Source organism: Protopterus annectens, chromosome 5.part0 (genome assembly GCF_019279795.1).
Source record: "Protopterus annectens isolate FY-2018-M chromosome 5.part0, PAN1.0, whole genome shotgun sequence".
Classification (NCBI taxonomy): Eukaryota; Metazoa; Chordata; order Ceratodontiformes; family Protopteridae; genus Protopterus; species Protopterus annectens.
In genome coordinates this window covers 376,593,302-376,609,588 of record NC_056735.1, presented here as the reverse complement: position 1 = coordinate 376,609,588, position 16,287 = coordinate 376,593,302, and the positions used below count along the sequence as shown (strand labels likewise).

General features: G+C 36.3%; 1 protein-coding gene across 1 annotated transcript in view; it reads right to left on the bottom strand.

The window, feature by feature from the left end:
* The window catches only part of LOC122802163, a 1,241,087-nt gene that overhangs the window by 519,582 nt on the left and 705,218 nt on the right, over nucleotides 1-16,287 (bottom strand). The window contains exon 5 of the mRNA XM_044071837.1: nucleotides 5,178-5,261. Coding sequence (XP_043927772.1) covers nucleotides 5,178-5,261 — 84 coding nt within the window. The remainder of the gene's footprint in view (nucleotides 1-5,177; nucleotides 5,262-16,287) is intronic.

Sequence of the window (16,287 nt, the reverse complement as noted above, 5' to 3'; positions counted from 1 at the left end):
CCTTCACTCAAGGCTTTCTGAAATTCATAAATTCCAATGCCCTGGATCAACTTATCCACACCCCCACCAGGGGCAACACTATCCTAGACCTAGTCATTACCATCATGAGTGACCGGTGTTCCTCACCTGAAGTCAACGCTTCTTTGGTCAGATCCGACCATAAGCTAATCACCTTAGATATCCACATCCCGCCCCCATCCCCCATTAAGGAAATCACAGTAAAAAATTTCTCCAAAGCCAATTTCATGCTTCTTAAGTCAGAAGTGATGAACTTCATGACACCCATGCAGATGGACAATACAGTTACGACTGGTGAATCCTACACAGATGTACTCTATAAGCACTTACATGAGTGCATGGATCATGCTATCCCAAACAGAACCAAGACACTATCCTCCAAAAAAAGGAAGCCAATCTGGTGGTCCCCTGCCATAAACAAACTCTACAACAGAAGGAAGAATCTGTTGCAAAAGAGAGTAAAATCCCATGAGCGGAGGAGTTTCCTGGTCAGCCTCAGTAAGAAGCTGAGATCCCTTATAAGATCCTCCAAAACTAGCTATGAAAACAAAATCACCACTGATTCTAGGGACAACCACAAAGCATTCTATAGCTATGTCAAGAATCTCAATAGCAACACCCAGATCTGCTCTGAGTTACAGCACAATGGTATGAAAATTACAGAACCAACTGATATTGCCAACGTCCTGGCAGATAGGTTCAGTGCTAACTTTACTCTCCTCTCACCACCTAAAGGGCCCATTTCTATACAGGAAGAATGCAGAGTCCCTGTAATCACAACTACGCAGGTAAAAGCTGCACTCTCTAAAGCCAAAAACACAGCATCCATGGGACCGGACAACATCCCAGGCTGCGTTTTACATGAACTTCAGAAAGAACCGGCTCCCCACCTAAGCACCATGATCAATCATAGTCTCACATATGGCTTTGTGCCCACTGAATGGTGCACAGCAACAGTTATCCCACTCTACAAAGGAGGAGCCACCACTGATCCCGGGAACTATCGCCCTATTAGCCTGTCGAGCCTGGTCTGTAAGGCCATGGAACGTATCATCATGGAACTCATAAACAAAGACATTGGTAACCTCTAAACTCTGGACCCCACCCAGTTCGGGTTTGTGAAAGGCAGATCATGCCTCCTGAACCTGATCAACTTCTTTGAGGCAGTCACCAAAGCTGTAGACAAGGGTAAGGTGGTTCACACAGCCTATCTTGACCTCGCCAAGGCTTTCAACACCATCCCTCATTCTGGAATTATAGCTAAACTCACTAAGCTAGGTGTAAATCCCTACATCACAAGATGGGTTGCCAATTGGCTCAGTGACAGAACCCACACTGTAAAAGTTGCAGACTCCAAATCTGACTTCAAACCAGTGACAAGTGGAGTATCACAGGGTTCAGTCCTGGGACCTCTCCTGTTTGGTATCTACTTTTCTGAAGTACAGGCTAACACAGAAGGCCTTTGGCTAACAAAGTTCACAGATGACTGCAAACTAGGAGCCATAATTGACTCCCCAAATGATGTGGACATCCTACAGAAGGGCCTCACTGAGACAGATGTCTGGTGTCAGAGCCATGGCCTCAAGCTCAATGCCAAAAAGTGCATTGTCATCCCCTTTGGTAAAAACTCTGTACCCATGAACTACCACATAGGCAGCAGTCTACTTAATGCCGAATGTGTGATAAGAGACCTTGGGACCCAGGTGGACAGTAGTCTCTCCTTTGATAATCACATTGCCACAGTAGTCAGGAAATCCTTCTACGTGGCACACCTCATCACAAAAGGGTTTGCATCTAGGAAAAAAGAGGTCATTTTTCCCTCCTCTACTTGACACACATTAGACCCATTATAGAGTACAATGCCCCTTTTGGAATGTACCTCACAAGACATCTGCAGCAGCTGGAAAGGCCACAGAATTACCTCACAAAGAGGATTACTGGCCTCAAACAGATGCCCTACACCGACCATCTCAAAAAACTCCAGCTTCACTCCGTAGCATATCACCTTCTCCGAGGTGATCTCTGCCTAACATATAAAGCTATGTCAAACTCAGAGCTGTTGGACATGCTGCACCTAAAGAAATCCCAATCCCTCCGAGCTACATGCTCTAGGGACCTAAACCTTGTCACCACAATAAACAGGACATGCTGGAGGGATAGATTCCTGTCCCAGAGACTTCCCATACTCTGGAACAAGCTACCCATCTATGTCAAGCAAAGTTCCTCATTAGCACTCTTCAAGAAAAATCTTGATAAGTGGATGGGAAATAGGAAATACACCCCAGGGATCACTTCTGTGGTTCTGCTCGATAGGGGCACAGGTTAATAATTTTCTTGGGTGGCGTAAGCCAGGGAACCTTGGGCCGATTGCTTCATACCTACCTATGAATCTATATATATATCTATAAATATATATATATATATATATATATATATATATATATATATATATATATATATATATATATATATATATATATATATATATATATATATATATATATATATATCAAGAGACAGACAGACCTCTGCAAAGGTTGTTTATGGTCTGGAAGAATAGAACTCCCAACACAGCCTTCTGTACTGTATACATTGCAGGTGAATGACAAAACTGTATTATTGCTTAATGTAGGTACAGCTGACAGTATCAATGAGTATCCATGTGGTGATGAAATATAAAAGTGCCAGAAGCTGAAGAATATACAATTTTTTTAAAAACATATACAGGACACATAGTAAATATCCTGGCTACTGCCCAAGTTAAAAGTATATTCTGCTGTGTAAAAGATGGCTGCTATCTTTTGAGAAGTCAGAATTACAATTCTAACATAGGTTAGACCTCTCGTGTTGTCATAATTATGTAAGTGTCATTTTGGCATCACTTACATGATTTTTTTTAAGACATGAAATGAAACATGGTGACTGAACACCGATTCTGACAATAACATGGTTAATAGCCAGATATATTACATGTCAAAAACAGATGCCTTGTCCTGTCACTGCAATATTGCATTCATGAGAATATCTGTAGAAATCTTGGAAATTACTTCCCATGTTATACTGATCAGTTTCCTGAATAAATGTTTCTTATCATTATGGATACTTACTCAAAATGGATGGGGGTGTACCCTATAGCAATGTCTAGGTTTGGGTACAATTAAAACATAAGCACATACATTATTGTTGACAGGGATACCAGAAAAGATCATGCTGAACAATGCGACTTGCTAAATAAGTGAGTGATTCACAGAGCTTGTAAGGAGGAATGCCATTATTCATAGACTTTTGTACCAATTGTCTTTCATCAAATAAATTAGTCTAATGAGGAGTAAAAGAAAATCTTAACTAAAGCTTCTTTTGAAATGAGCAGTTAGGAGTGTTGCACAATGAAAAGTCAGGTTACATATGGGAAAAGCTGCAACCAGATGATCTCAACTAGTTAAAACGTTGTCCTGATACAAGAAACAACAGAAATTTTTGTAGGTGGCAAGCACACTGCATTACCACTATGTTGGGGATGCTACCTTTACCCCCTTTCTTTATTTATTAAATGCACACTTATACTACCATAGACTAATGTGAAAACTAAATAAAAAAATAATATGGATCACTCTTATTTGTGATGCTACTGGATAGAAAAATGACAGTCACACTGGGCTTGGGTCTTACTGATTTTATAGAGAAAGTCTCAGCAAAACAAATCACGCAAAACCAAGTGGTTTGATAACATTGTAGAATTACCTGTTTTTGAAATAAGTGACTTGGGACACCTATAAACAAAAAGTGTTGTGGAACAAAGTGTCTAAGAGCTTTTAAAGCCATCTGCTGTTCAGAGGGACACTATTTTTGCCTGTTATATGTTTGGTAGTGGTAAGTGCTCTAGTGCCGTTCGTTTCATTTTCAACTCACTTTATCTGTAACTGGTAGTACATTGCACAAGTAAAGATTCGCTCTCAAGATAAATCTCTTGGCATCCATACCCTGAACACTTAATAAACTGGTTATGAGTGGAGACCAGATCATAATCCTCAATATTAATTATATGCACACAAATTTTCTACTGAGAGCTTGCTTTCCTTTTAACGGACACAGACGGGTGAATGTTTAGCTATGAGATAAGTAAGCAGTGAGAGTTGAGGAGATGATCATCTTTGGCTTCCATCCTTCAATGGAGGGTGGAAGGAGAGATGGGGTGAACCTTTGTCTTGGCTTAAAGTGTTTCGGTGGCATTGCGTTAGCATCATGCAGCGCACCTTCATCTGTCACTAAAACTTGTAGCATTTACCTGAAGTAGACAGAAAAATAATAATTTTTGAGGACTTTAATGGTTCACAATATATTACACTACAACTTGAACATTTTCTAACTTAGGAAGACATACAACACAAGTGGAATATTTCAAACATTTAGCTTTAAAAAACAGAATGACTGAAATTTAAAGAGAACATAAACATTGATCTTCGCACATTTTTATATCATTTACCACATCATTAGGCATGCCTCAGGCTACTTGCATGGTACAAAATTATTTTGAAATGACATTTTGTCGTTTATTAATTAATTTATTTATTGACATTTGGTGATCAGAAAAGTCCAACTGAGCAAAAGCCCTTTTTCAGCGAAGGCCCAAGGTGAAAAGCTACATGGTACAAAAGAAAAATGTTATAAAAAATATTTATTCAGAATGCAAGTTCATAGTTGCCCTGTTCTACATTTACATATTTACATAAAAGGAATGTCTATACAAGCGTGTGGCTGTTAAGAAGAAACCTACAACTTAATTTCTGATGAAAGAGCTAATATATACAGAAACAAAGACAATATGGCTATATAACCAAATAAAGAAATAAATATGTAAGTCATGCAAACTTCATTATTCCTTTTGATGCTTGTCTTCCCATTACTATTTCTGGAACCAACCAAATATGATATATTTTTGAGGGAAAGGAAAAAATTATGTTTAACATCATTTTCTCCTCATAGTTGCAAATATCTAACAATGACCTCTAACTCAGTTCAATGTACAGTTCATTGTTAGATGACCAAAAGTACTCCCGTGGTTTCAGTGGAAGCTTTTGTATATCACAGGATACATTTTGAAGGTGACCATTTCTTCTAAATTTGAACTTTTGATTTAGAAAGAAGGGAAAAGCACTCACCTTGCCTGGTCGTGGGTTGACTTTAGCATTCCTGATTTCTGTCAGTTCTAAGCTGATTTCAGCATTCTTGGCTTCGGAATGATCCTTGACAGGACAGAAATATTTGCTTTTAAAATGGTACTTCTACTGTATGTAGAAATGAAACATCAAGCTAAAATCTTGGATTCTGTTCAGTTATCTAAAAACATACAGCTCAGTTTATCACAGTACAGATGACAATAATGCATCTCCAAAGAAGAGCGGGTGACTTTCAATAAATAATTAATAAAGACAAGTACTTGCCTCCATATGGCAGTGCTTGTAAAATGAAGATTCACTCCTGACTTTCCAATCCTGGAAGCAACAGATGTTAAGTATTTAACCCTTGAACACACTGCCTTACTCTTTACTTTGTGATCCTGATTAAGTCATGTGACTTCTTTGTAAAACTTATTTGAACTGGAAATAACTTTCAGAATGATCTGCTCCCACTGACTAAACAATTTTCCAATATTTTTTTCTCCAAACTATGTGGACAAAACTGACTGTACCTTTATATAGGCTATCAACAAAACAAGTAAAGTGAATCACATTTCTGTGTATAAATTCACGTTCAGCTAAAAGATTAAATATCGCATAATGGCAATAATTACAAAGACAAATAAATTTAGATTCAGTTTTAGTGCACAGACATCTAATGATGCCATCCAATATGAATATGGATATGGACATTAATATTTATTATTCATTTAGGCATTGGCTGGGCTAATCTGCAGTTGTGGCTATATGTGACAGACTTGTGTCTCAATAACTTCTTATAACCCTTTCTTCTACCAGTCCTTCATAATGCACACCCTCTTGTATGTTACTGGCATATTAATTACTGATCCATTAAAATAGTCATGATCTTCAAAAGCAACTGCAAAATCAATGCTAGATCTAACTGGACAAACAAGAAGCAACGAATAGTTAATCAAAACAAATCCAGTCTAATGTTATTTGGCACTCAGCAAAAACTTGCAAAGAATCCCACAATTACAGTAAAATACCACCCTAATAATATTATACTACAGTGGATATGAAAAGTGTACACACCCTTGTTAAAATGCCAGGTTTTTGTGATATAAAAAAAATAAGACCACAATAAATCATTTCAAAAATTTTCCGACCTTCAATGTGACCTATAACCTGTACAATCCAACTGCAAAACAAACAAATCTTTTAGGGGAAAAAAATATAAAAAATAAAAAAGTAAAATACGCTCTTACCATACTCAGAGCCAATCATTCCTAAATGTGGCCCTAAGAAGGGTAATGGACCAGGGCCCCCACCCCACAGCCATACTAGTATCCCATTACTAGGCTGTCTCTCCCTAAGTACCACAAAACACTGTATGCATACTATCTTCTTTACTTTTACAGTAATCATAAAGACTTGGTTTTAATTTAAAAAAAGGTTTACAGCAAAACACCAACAGCCATTTGCTAAACAAAACAAAACATGCTCATATTAAAAACAGACTTAGCAACAGTGACAGTGAACTTATCTTCGTTTGAAACTTGCATTTACTAAAAATGTATCTGGCAACTCATTAAGCCACAAGAGATATGCTGTGATTCATAGTCAAATAGCATATATGTGAAGGGTGCAGAAGTTCAACAGACAAATGTGTATTATATTTGCTAACAGCTTGAGACAGCCAGATCGACATAATTGACCTTTTTCAGGGGCAGCCCAGGAGTCACAAAGTCCACAAACAAGAGCTGAGTGAATCAAACCCTGCACTACTGGAAGCAGCTCATTAACAGCTCGTAGCCTTATTCATCTGCAGCAGACAAACTGCTGTCACACAACACAGTGCATTTCACATCTGTGTATCAGCAAAAAACAAGTTAAATTGAAAATGCATTCATAGCTAAAATAGTAACATTAATCTTACAGATTTCATGCTGTCTAGCTTATTCACAGCCATATAGTAAACACACTGTCAACAGTCATTAAGGAAAAGAAGGATTGCACCCAAAGAACATGGCTCATATGATTATGCTCCTGTTTGTTACAAGTGATTTCTTTCTTTACACCACCACTGCTCTGGGAAGCCAAAACCAACTGTTCGCACAGACACACACACGCGTACACATGACTACACCTTACATTGTTGCTTGAGTTCAAGTGAATAAATAAATTCATAAATAATAAACCAGAAATGTATCCTAACTTGCTGATGTCAGAAACTATACTACGCAAAACATTCCAACTCAGTCTACCGTCTCACCCTCTTAGCTCAAGAGCCACAGCCAAATATTCAAAAATTAAGAAATTTTAAAAATTTCTCGTGTTCTTAGAAAGTTGCTTTAATAACAAGCTGTGCTTCAGCAAGCATATTCTGAAGGATACAAAACTGGAAACACACATGCTTGTCATTATTTATTAACTTCCATCTTCAACAAGTCGCCATAAAGCCACAACTGTTACATGAACCAGATCAAAATGCCACTCAGCTTCTTTGTTCAAGAATTCTGGACAATTTCAGAAGAGGCAAAAAGTTTATGTATCTGTTAGTCAGATAAACACACTGGATGGACACAAAGTGTTCCTTTTCAGAGCCAACCCAGAAGTATTGCCTGAGTATCTTGCTCAAAGTAACACAGTAGGCTAATGAAGGTGGAAGGATTCAATGTCTGTACTTTTTACTAGGTTGCCATGGCCTGGATCCAGTCCTGACTACACTCACTTGTTACTACATATAAATTACGAATGCTGGAGAACAAAATCTCTTCCTTTGTCCTACCTGCTGGAAACAACACATATCACCATGATCTTATAAATAGATTTAAATTGCTGCCAGTTAAAGCACATGATGAACATTCATATTTGGAACTACGGTTTATAAAATAATCCACCACAGACTCCATCGCCCTGTTAGATCTAAAAGAGCCTTTAAAGGCCCTGCCTTCTCTCTCAGGAAAACCACTTAAGTTGGCATTACCACCCTCAGACCTCACTATAAAATAGCTGTAGGTGAAAGAGCATTTGCTAAACCTGATCCTGCCACATAAAATCATATTGCAAACAATATGCAATTGCCAGAAACACTAGAGGCATTCAAAGCCAGTCTGAAAGAACATCTTCAGCCAGAAGCTAGCTGCACTTGCATTTGTGTCACTGGATAAATGCTCCAACTCTAATAACTACTTAACAACTTGACACATATTGCATCACACTTCATTTCTGAATGAGTTTCATCCCATTGTACATATTGTAAACAAAACATGTATGTAATGAAATGTAAATGGTACAAATAATTTATAAACACCAAGTTTATTCACCTTCATAACTGTTATTTTTGATTTTGTTTCTTTGCCATAATTTCTTGCTAATGACTTTGATAGCACGCATATTATCCTCTGATTATGTACTGTATGATATTCATTTCTGTAGAAAAACTTTATAGGTTCATAGGTTTATAAGAGATGATTCCTATTTATATCCATGCTGAGGTTTAAGTCTCTTTGGTGAGGAACTGACATGGCTCCAGCAACTCTAACCCTGTGGGTTCTGTCCTTTAGCCAGTTTGCAACCCATTTAATTCTGAACATTTGCTTTTCTACAATAATTGTATAAATTTATTACAAATTACTATGTACGTCACTTGTGCTCAGTCTGAGTCCTGGGCATGGCTGAAAAGGGTCTGTAAACCAGCTCACTTACCAGATTAACAAATTGAAAATAAATAAATAAAATGCAATCCCCCAGCTGGTCTTACCTGTGAACCTTACTGCTCATTGTGACATAGAAGCTCTTTTACTTGGCAGGGCAGAGATGCGTACAGGACTGAAGAGAAACAGCTTCTCCTCACAGTGGAGAGCAGCTGTAATTTCTTGGCTGATGTGGAGCAGATCTGTTGGTTTTTACTTACCCAGAGTGGTTGCCAGTTTAGATTTTGTTCAGAGGCTGTAGATGAACTTCTGTGTCAACTATTGAACAACTCTATCACACTATCAAAAGTACACAAAGGTTTTGTTAAACTGATAAAATTCAGGCTTTTGGAGGATATTATTATTGCTTATGAATGAGTGCCATGAGTTTAACTCATTCGTGCAGATCTCTTCAAAAGTCAAGGTATGTATTACTGTCTATAAATACAGCCATATAGCTCTTAGAGGAGAAAATGTTCTAATATGTTATAGATGCTGGGGGTTACATTTGCATCTAAAAAGACTGACTGTATAAAACTGTGTGCTATATCTTACAGTCTGTCTAAAGTATACTGTGTCTCTGAGGGGTTTAATGTGTTGCTGGATTTGTAATACTGAACGCTGATTAAATATTTGGGCCAAGCCTGGATAATTCTAACCAAGTAATTAAGTACTGTTTCCCTGTCAGTCTGCTGCCTGCATCCACAAGAATTATAGTTTTTGCCCATGGCTGAGACCCCCATAATTGTCAGTCTACAATTTGTTCTATACGATTCTACATAACACAGATGCATTAGCCCTTTGTTGGGCTTTACCCTTAAATCAAACTACACCTAAAAATAAAAGACTGCCATTTACAAAACCAAATGTGTTCTACAGGTTTTCAGTAAACAGACTATCTTCTCAGTATGGATAAGTGTTAGATTACCTGAGATAAGATGGATCATAATTATTCCACCATGTGTGCCAAAAGAAGTGTGCTTAGTGGCAAATCATGAATATTCATTTTAGATATTCACAGACAGATAATCATAGATATCAGAGATACCTGCAATTGCAAGCAGGTATGACTATCTAATGAGGGAGTGCAGTAATTTGGGGCTTATATCAATATGTCAAAGATGTATTACAGTAAACTTTTCTTCATCGAACTGAAACCACCGAACATTCACTTCAGTGAATGTTCACATGGAAACAACATTTAAACAGGGAAAGGAAGCAGCTGGCCAACACTATGATCCTAACACACACTGCATTATGTCAAACCCATTCAACTGGGAGGCTGCACCCCCACACCCCTCAATGTGTGGGGCTATGCCCCCCACCTTTATATACCAACTCCAAGATTACACTACAGTGGGGGAAAGGGCAAATTTCTGCTGCTGGCCAGCTGCTTCCTTTCCCTATGTAAATCTTTGCAGATGTAAATCTTCGTTGAAGTGAATGTTCGGTGGTTTTGGGTCGATAAAGAAAGGTTCACAAAAATGAACCTTCAACAAACTAATAAAAACCTGTAATCTGCTAGCAATTGTAGGACATTTATATCTAAGAAGACAAACTACATTTGCAAATATAAAATCCAAGTAAAGTTTTCAGAGCCTTAATGTGGAACTGTATGCATTTTCAGCCCTGACCGCATTGTATGCTCTTGAGCTTGTGCAGTAGGAGGCCCTGCCCTTACTTGTAGTACCCGTCTGATTAGAGAGCTTCTGCTGATTGCTGAAATCAAAGCATTAGCCAGTAAACTGATCCTCCCTATTTGCCAGTACATAACCCTCTTCTGGACTCTCCTTTTTTTTGGACATTGACTTCAAATTAAATTGTAATGCAATGTCTCTTTGAGTTGTCAGAGCAGAAGTCCTCTAAAGAAATGGAGTAAAATGCTCTTTTTTTCACAGAATGGTCAGTGGCTGCAGCATACAGGATAAGGTTATCCCAAATGTCAACAAAGTGTTAATTGGCATATAGGTTCAGAAGTTCATATGTATATACCACTGGGGCCTTTATAAGCCTAGACAAGCATCTTAATGGTATCCCACAATTTTATGTGTCTTAGAGGTTATTTTAAGGGATATATGTACACTAGGGCAAGATTTACAGGCTGTGCCTGTTCATTAGAGACATAAGTGCTAAACACGGAATATTTCTGATTTCCCAACCACTGGTCCAGGTTTCTCTTGATAAGGGTTAGGGAAGAGCTCTCCTTCGCATGGATGGGAAGTCTGTTCCAAAGAAAGAGAACTCTCTGAGGTACATCCCTGTCTGTGCAACATGTCTTATTTATGTCACAAGCATAGTTTAAATCCCAAGATCAAGTAATTTTGATGCTATTCATTTTGTGGATATGCACAAGTCCATCAGAACAGAATCTAAGGATGTCCTGTATGCCAGGCATATCACCTCTCAACAGTTTGTAGGAAACAAAGTATGGAAGCAGGGCTTTGAGGCAGTCTGCAAAGTCATGCAATTTATGTCCTGTATTCTTTTTGTGAAGAATCTGTACAGATGTTCCAGTTGTTGCCCATACCTGGTCAAGTACATACTGAAGGGGGCATTGTACTCGATGGTGGGCCTGATGAGGACTTAATATAGTAGAACAATGACTTCATTAGACCTAGATGCCATGCCCTTACTAATAATTTGATCAACACATAATTTATTTATTTATTTATTGTGCATTGTGCATTAGCCCCCTAGGCCACTTGTTTACTGGGGTAATGCATTAATCAATACTGACAAATTTCAGGCTTAGCCCATGTGAAATACAAAACATTTCACAAACAAAAATACAGAAATGTAAGCAATAGCAGAGTAGTTCAGACTAATTACAAAGAAAAAAACAGATGTATACATTCTAGTGAACAAGCACAGTGCAATGTACAATTAAGCAAAGTGTAATATAGAATTTATAAATTAGTTTTTAAAGTGGGACAATCTTCAGCAAATTATTAGAGAGAAGACACTTGGAAAGGAGCTAGGTTAGGTGATGTCTTTGTTAAAGCAGGAGCATTTGGCTTGGATGAAGAAGTGCTTTTTGAGTTGGATTCTGAATTTGGAATGTGTTGATTTCCTTTATGTGATGGGGTAAGACTGCCAGAGAGTAGGTACCTGAGAGAAGACTGCAGTGTTCTGGAGTTTGGTTCTAGGGGTAATGAGAGTTGGTGTGGCTTATGAGTAGTGTCTCAGGTCATATGAAGAGGGTTTTTCATGAAATCTAACTGAAAGGGGACTAAATGTGTGGTGTTGGAGTCATTTGTAGAGTTGTAATCCTAATAATAGGTTAGATTTTTTTGTTTTATGGGTAGCCATTTGGCTTTTTCTAAGAAGATACAGTGATGTTTACAGAGAGACAAGTTTGTAATGAATTAGAAGATGCTGTAAGAGAGCCTAGAGTGTGGCAGTGTTTTTCGGGTCTATATTGAAAACACGAACACTTATGTTGTTGAAAACGGCATGGTCTACACATATTAAGTGAATGCTCAAGTTACTGAAAGCTTACAATGTGGAAAATCACATAATCGAATTGTTTTGGTTGGCCATCACCGTTCCACCCAGTGCCGAAAAGAAAACACCTACTACATCACTAATGCTGTGACAACACTATAAAGTGAAATGTGTTAAACTCACATTGCGTCAGTATACAGTACACTATTAAAAAAAATAATGTTATAAAAGTGACTGTTTGAAGTTTACATAAAGAAAAATTTACCCTACTTTAATCCATTTGTGAAACATGCATGTTCTGCACTACACTCTAACAGCATTGCAACAGCTCGGAAGAAGTTGTCTTCAGTGTAACTAGCCTTATTTCTTAACACAGTTTCAAACCTGTGAAATCTCTCCCTAGTTTTCCTTTTTTTTTTGGTGAGGGGGGGAAGTCCAGACTTTAACTGTATTCAGGTCTCATTCACTTTGTTCTGCTCTCTTGTTAAAACAGATAGCACAGAGGGGATATCACAAATACGTCTCCCTAACAAACAACAAATTCTCCTGTGCCATCTTCCTACATGGTTTTGTGTGTGAGGCAAAGACAGTTTGTTCAAGACAGAAACATTCCAGAAGTCGATTGGAAACATAGGTGGAAATCATAACATAATCTTGTTTGCTGTTTGCGGCTACGTCCTAAGACATAAACATCAGAATAAAACACTAGATCGTTCCCTGCAATAAGAAAATTCTTTGAAAATTTCTGAATGCTGGTATAACCTCTGCTTCATCTAAATAAGATAGAGCAATACGTTTCTTGACAAACAGTTGAAAAGAAACTGATTTGCCATATAAAGTAGCTAACCCCAATGATTGCATCTTCCGCCATACAGCCTGTGCAAAGTGGAATAAACATCCTTTACATGTTACATCACAAAAGTTGTTCTTCACACATTTCATGGCTGCCATTTCAAAATCAGACAATATGAACTTGACACTGACATGCAAATTTGCTTCATTTAACAGATCAAAGAGACACTCCCACATAAAATTGTGGGATTTGTATGATTTTTTTTGAGATGAGGCAAAACACCAAAGAATGGCTGAAATTTTTTGAGATGAGGCAAAACACCAAAGAAGACACTTCGTATTCTCTGCAACTTTAACCATTGCATGTATGCTATACAGTTGTCTACACAAGCATCCTTTAGTCAGGAAAACTTCATCCATTAGCCAGATGTATGCTTCACTCAAATCACGTAAATTTTCAATGGCTGAAAACAGCAAAACATGTACATTATTATGCAAATCAACCAATCACTTCTGTATGAATGTACCCTCTTTCAAACTACAAGTACTAGGATCTACACTATCTAAAGTCATGGAAACTGTACTGTAATTTTAAATTTCTTTATGTCTGACTCTGTTTTTCAAATAGCAATTTTTATTATTTTTAACGTGCACTAAATACAAAGTTAGAATGACAAACGTGTAAATAAGAAAAAAAGAATGCAATACTGGTTGCACACATTGTACAACAAATAAACTACTAAACATAACTGCACTAAATCAAACAACTATTTACATTATCCACATGAGTGCTACTGCGTCAACAAAGGGGAAGAATAAGAAAACAAAATGTACAACTTAATCTTGCTTCATACATTCAAAAGTGTAACATTGATAAAACAGGTAGTATCTAAAGAAATGGGCTTCTAAAAGTTCTAACTCTTTAAAAATTAATATAATTATAAGAACCAAACTCTTCTTTGTCAGGTATCTAAGATATGATCAAGAAGTAATTTCCAATATTTTTTATAATAAATCTGTTTCTTTACATTCCTCACTATAAGTCTTTGAGAGGATATATATGTTGTTTCCATAGCTCTAAAACCCTTCCATGATACTCTTGCACAATCTAACCAGTTTTTGGTTATATAAAGTTTAATTAGTGAACATAAAGTAATTAAAACATGAAGCTCCATTTTGGAGAATTTTAAATCAGTTATATGAAGGATGGCTAGTTCCCAAGATAGGGCTGATTTATAACAAGCCATTTTATCTAACTGTACTTTAAGAGAGCACCACAGATTTTGTGAATATTTGCAGAACCACAAAACCTGTAAGAGGTCTGCTTGAGGAAAAGAACAGCAAGAGCATGCTGAAGAGGTTTTAGGATCAAATTTATTCAAAATCGAAGGGGTGTAATAAGTATTATTGTTAATCATTATCTGTGTATATATCAGCTTTTTAAATGGAGATAAACTAATCGTGTGATTTATTGCTCTAAATTTCTGCTCTTCTGTAAGTGTGCTTCCCCTACCATCCCAGTAATTGGAGTATAATAATGAGTTTTCATATTTAATAGCACTAATGAGTTTATAAGTGTTGGAGAATATTCACTTCCCACTGTGAAGATTCCCCATAATATCTAGTAGTCTATTCAATTCAATCTCATTGATAGTTATGTCTCTAGTCGTAGAGGAAATGACCTCTCTAATCTGGCATAGAGTGACGTTATATTTTTTATTAACCACTAAGGCATCACGTAGTTCTTTTTTTTTTTTTACTAAATTTTTTTTATTATTTCAAATAAGATGTCTTAAGAAACATTACATGAAATAAAAATAAATAACATATTTACAATTCTAAAACATTACTAACTTCAAACCATTATATAACTATTTACATTGGTGTCTATGCACATAACATTGAAATTCTATATTATATAAAGTTAGAAACATAACATGATATATCTTCTTCGATCTTTTTGAGTATTTCTAGTACTTTCATCCAAGAGTAATAGTAAGAAGTAGATCTTTTAGTTCTGTTCTTCACTATTAATATTTCCATGTGAGCAACTGTTGTTGTTAAATTTTCAAATTTCTTGAACGTAGGAGAAGCCTAATTTTTCCAGTGTATAGTTATGATTTTACATGAAATTGCCAATAGTGACCATAGGATTTTAGTGTCTTTTTTTGGTACACAGTTTGGAATAGGAGAGTTTAATAAAATTAAAGACTTTGTTAATTGAAAATTATCATTATAAACATTCTGAAAAAAATAGTTAATGGATTTCCAGTACATATTGAGACATATACATTCATAAAAAACATGCTGCCAATCTGCTTTTATCTTGGTATGGCATCTCCAACATTGATCTTCAATAGAATACATTTTGGCTAACCTATGTGGTGTATAGAAACTTCTATGTAGATATCTCCAAGTGAATAATTGCCAGTAATTTGATAATGTAGAAAATTTGGAAGATTTTAGAATATTACTTTTTTCTTCTTCAATTGGAGGATGATTGTTTATTAAAGTATAATAATCCCAGTATGATTTTTCATGATAGTTTTTTGTTTTTTTAACAATTTTATAGATATTAGACAAATAACCTGTACCCTGATAAGGCTGTTTTGTGATAAGAATAAGGTATTCAATGAGTTTTGGAGCTTCATGTCTAACTGAAGGTTGCATTTGTTCTATTTTATTTATAAGAAAATGCCTTAGATTTTGTAAAAACAACCAATTGTCTTTATTTATATTATAGTTATAAATTATCTGTTCATTTGTTAGAATTTTCCCTTTCTCTATAAGTTGATGCCAAAAGAGTAATGTTTCTTCTTTAAGTATATTTATTTTAGATATTTGGAATGTATCTAGAATATTTGGTGTAAAAGCTATAGGGAAAATAAGAAAAATCCAAGAATTAATATTTGTATTTTGTTTATATATGTTTTGAACACTGAAAGTGTAGAGCTTATACAGTTTGATGGCAATTTATTAATATTATTCCTTTTCCCTAAAAAATAATCTTTTAACATCCATATAAGGGGTGATGATATTACTGTTACGTTGTCTTGTATGTGATTATAATTGATTTCTATGTAAATCTGCTCATGGGCTTGTTTCCATATAGGTGTGTATGAATTATTTAACCATAGTGTTATGTTTTTAATAACAGATGAGGCAAAATATAAATCAATATCCGGTAAATTAATTCC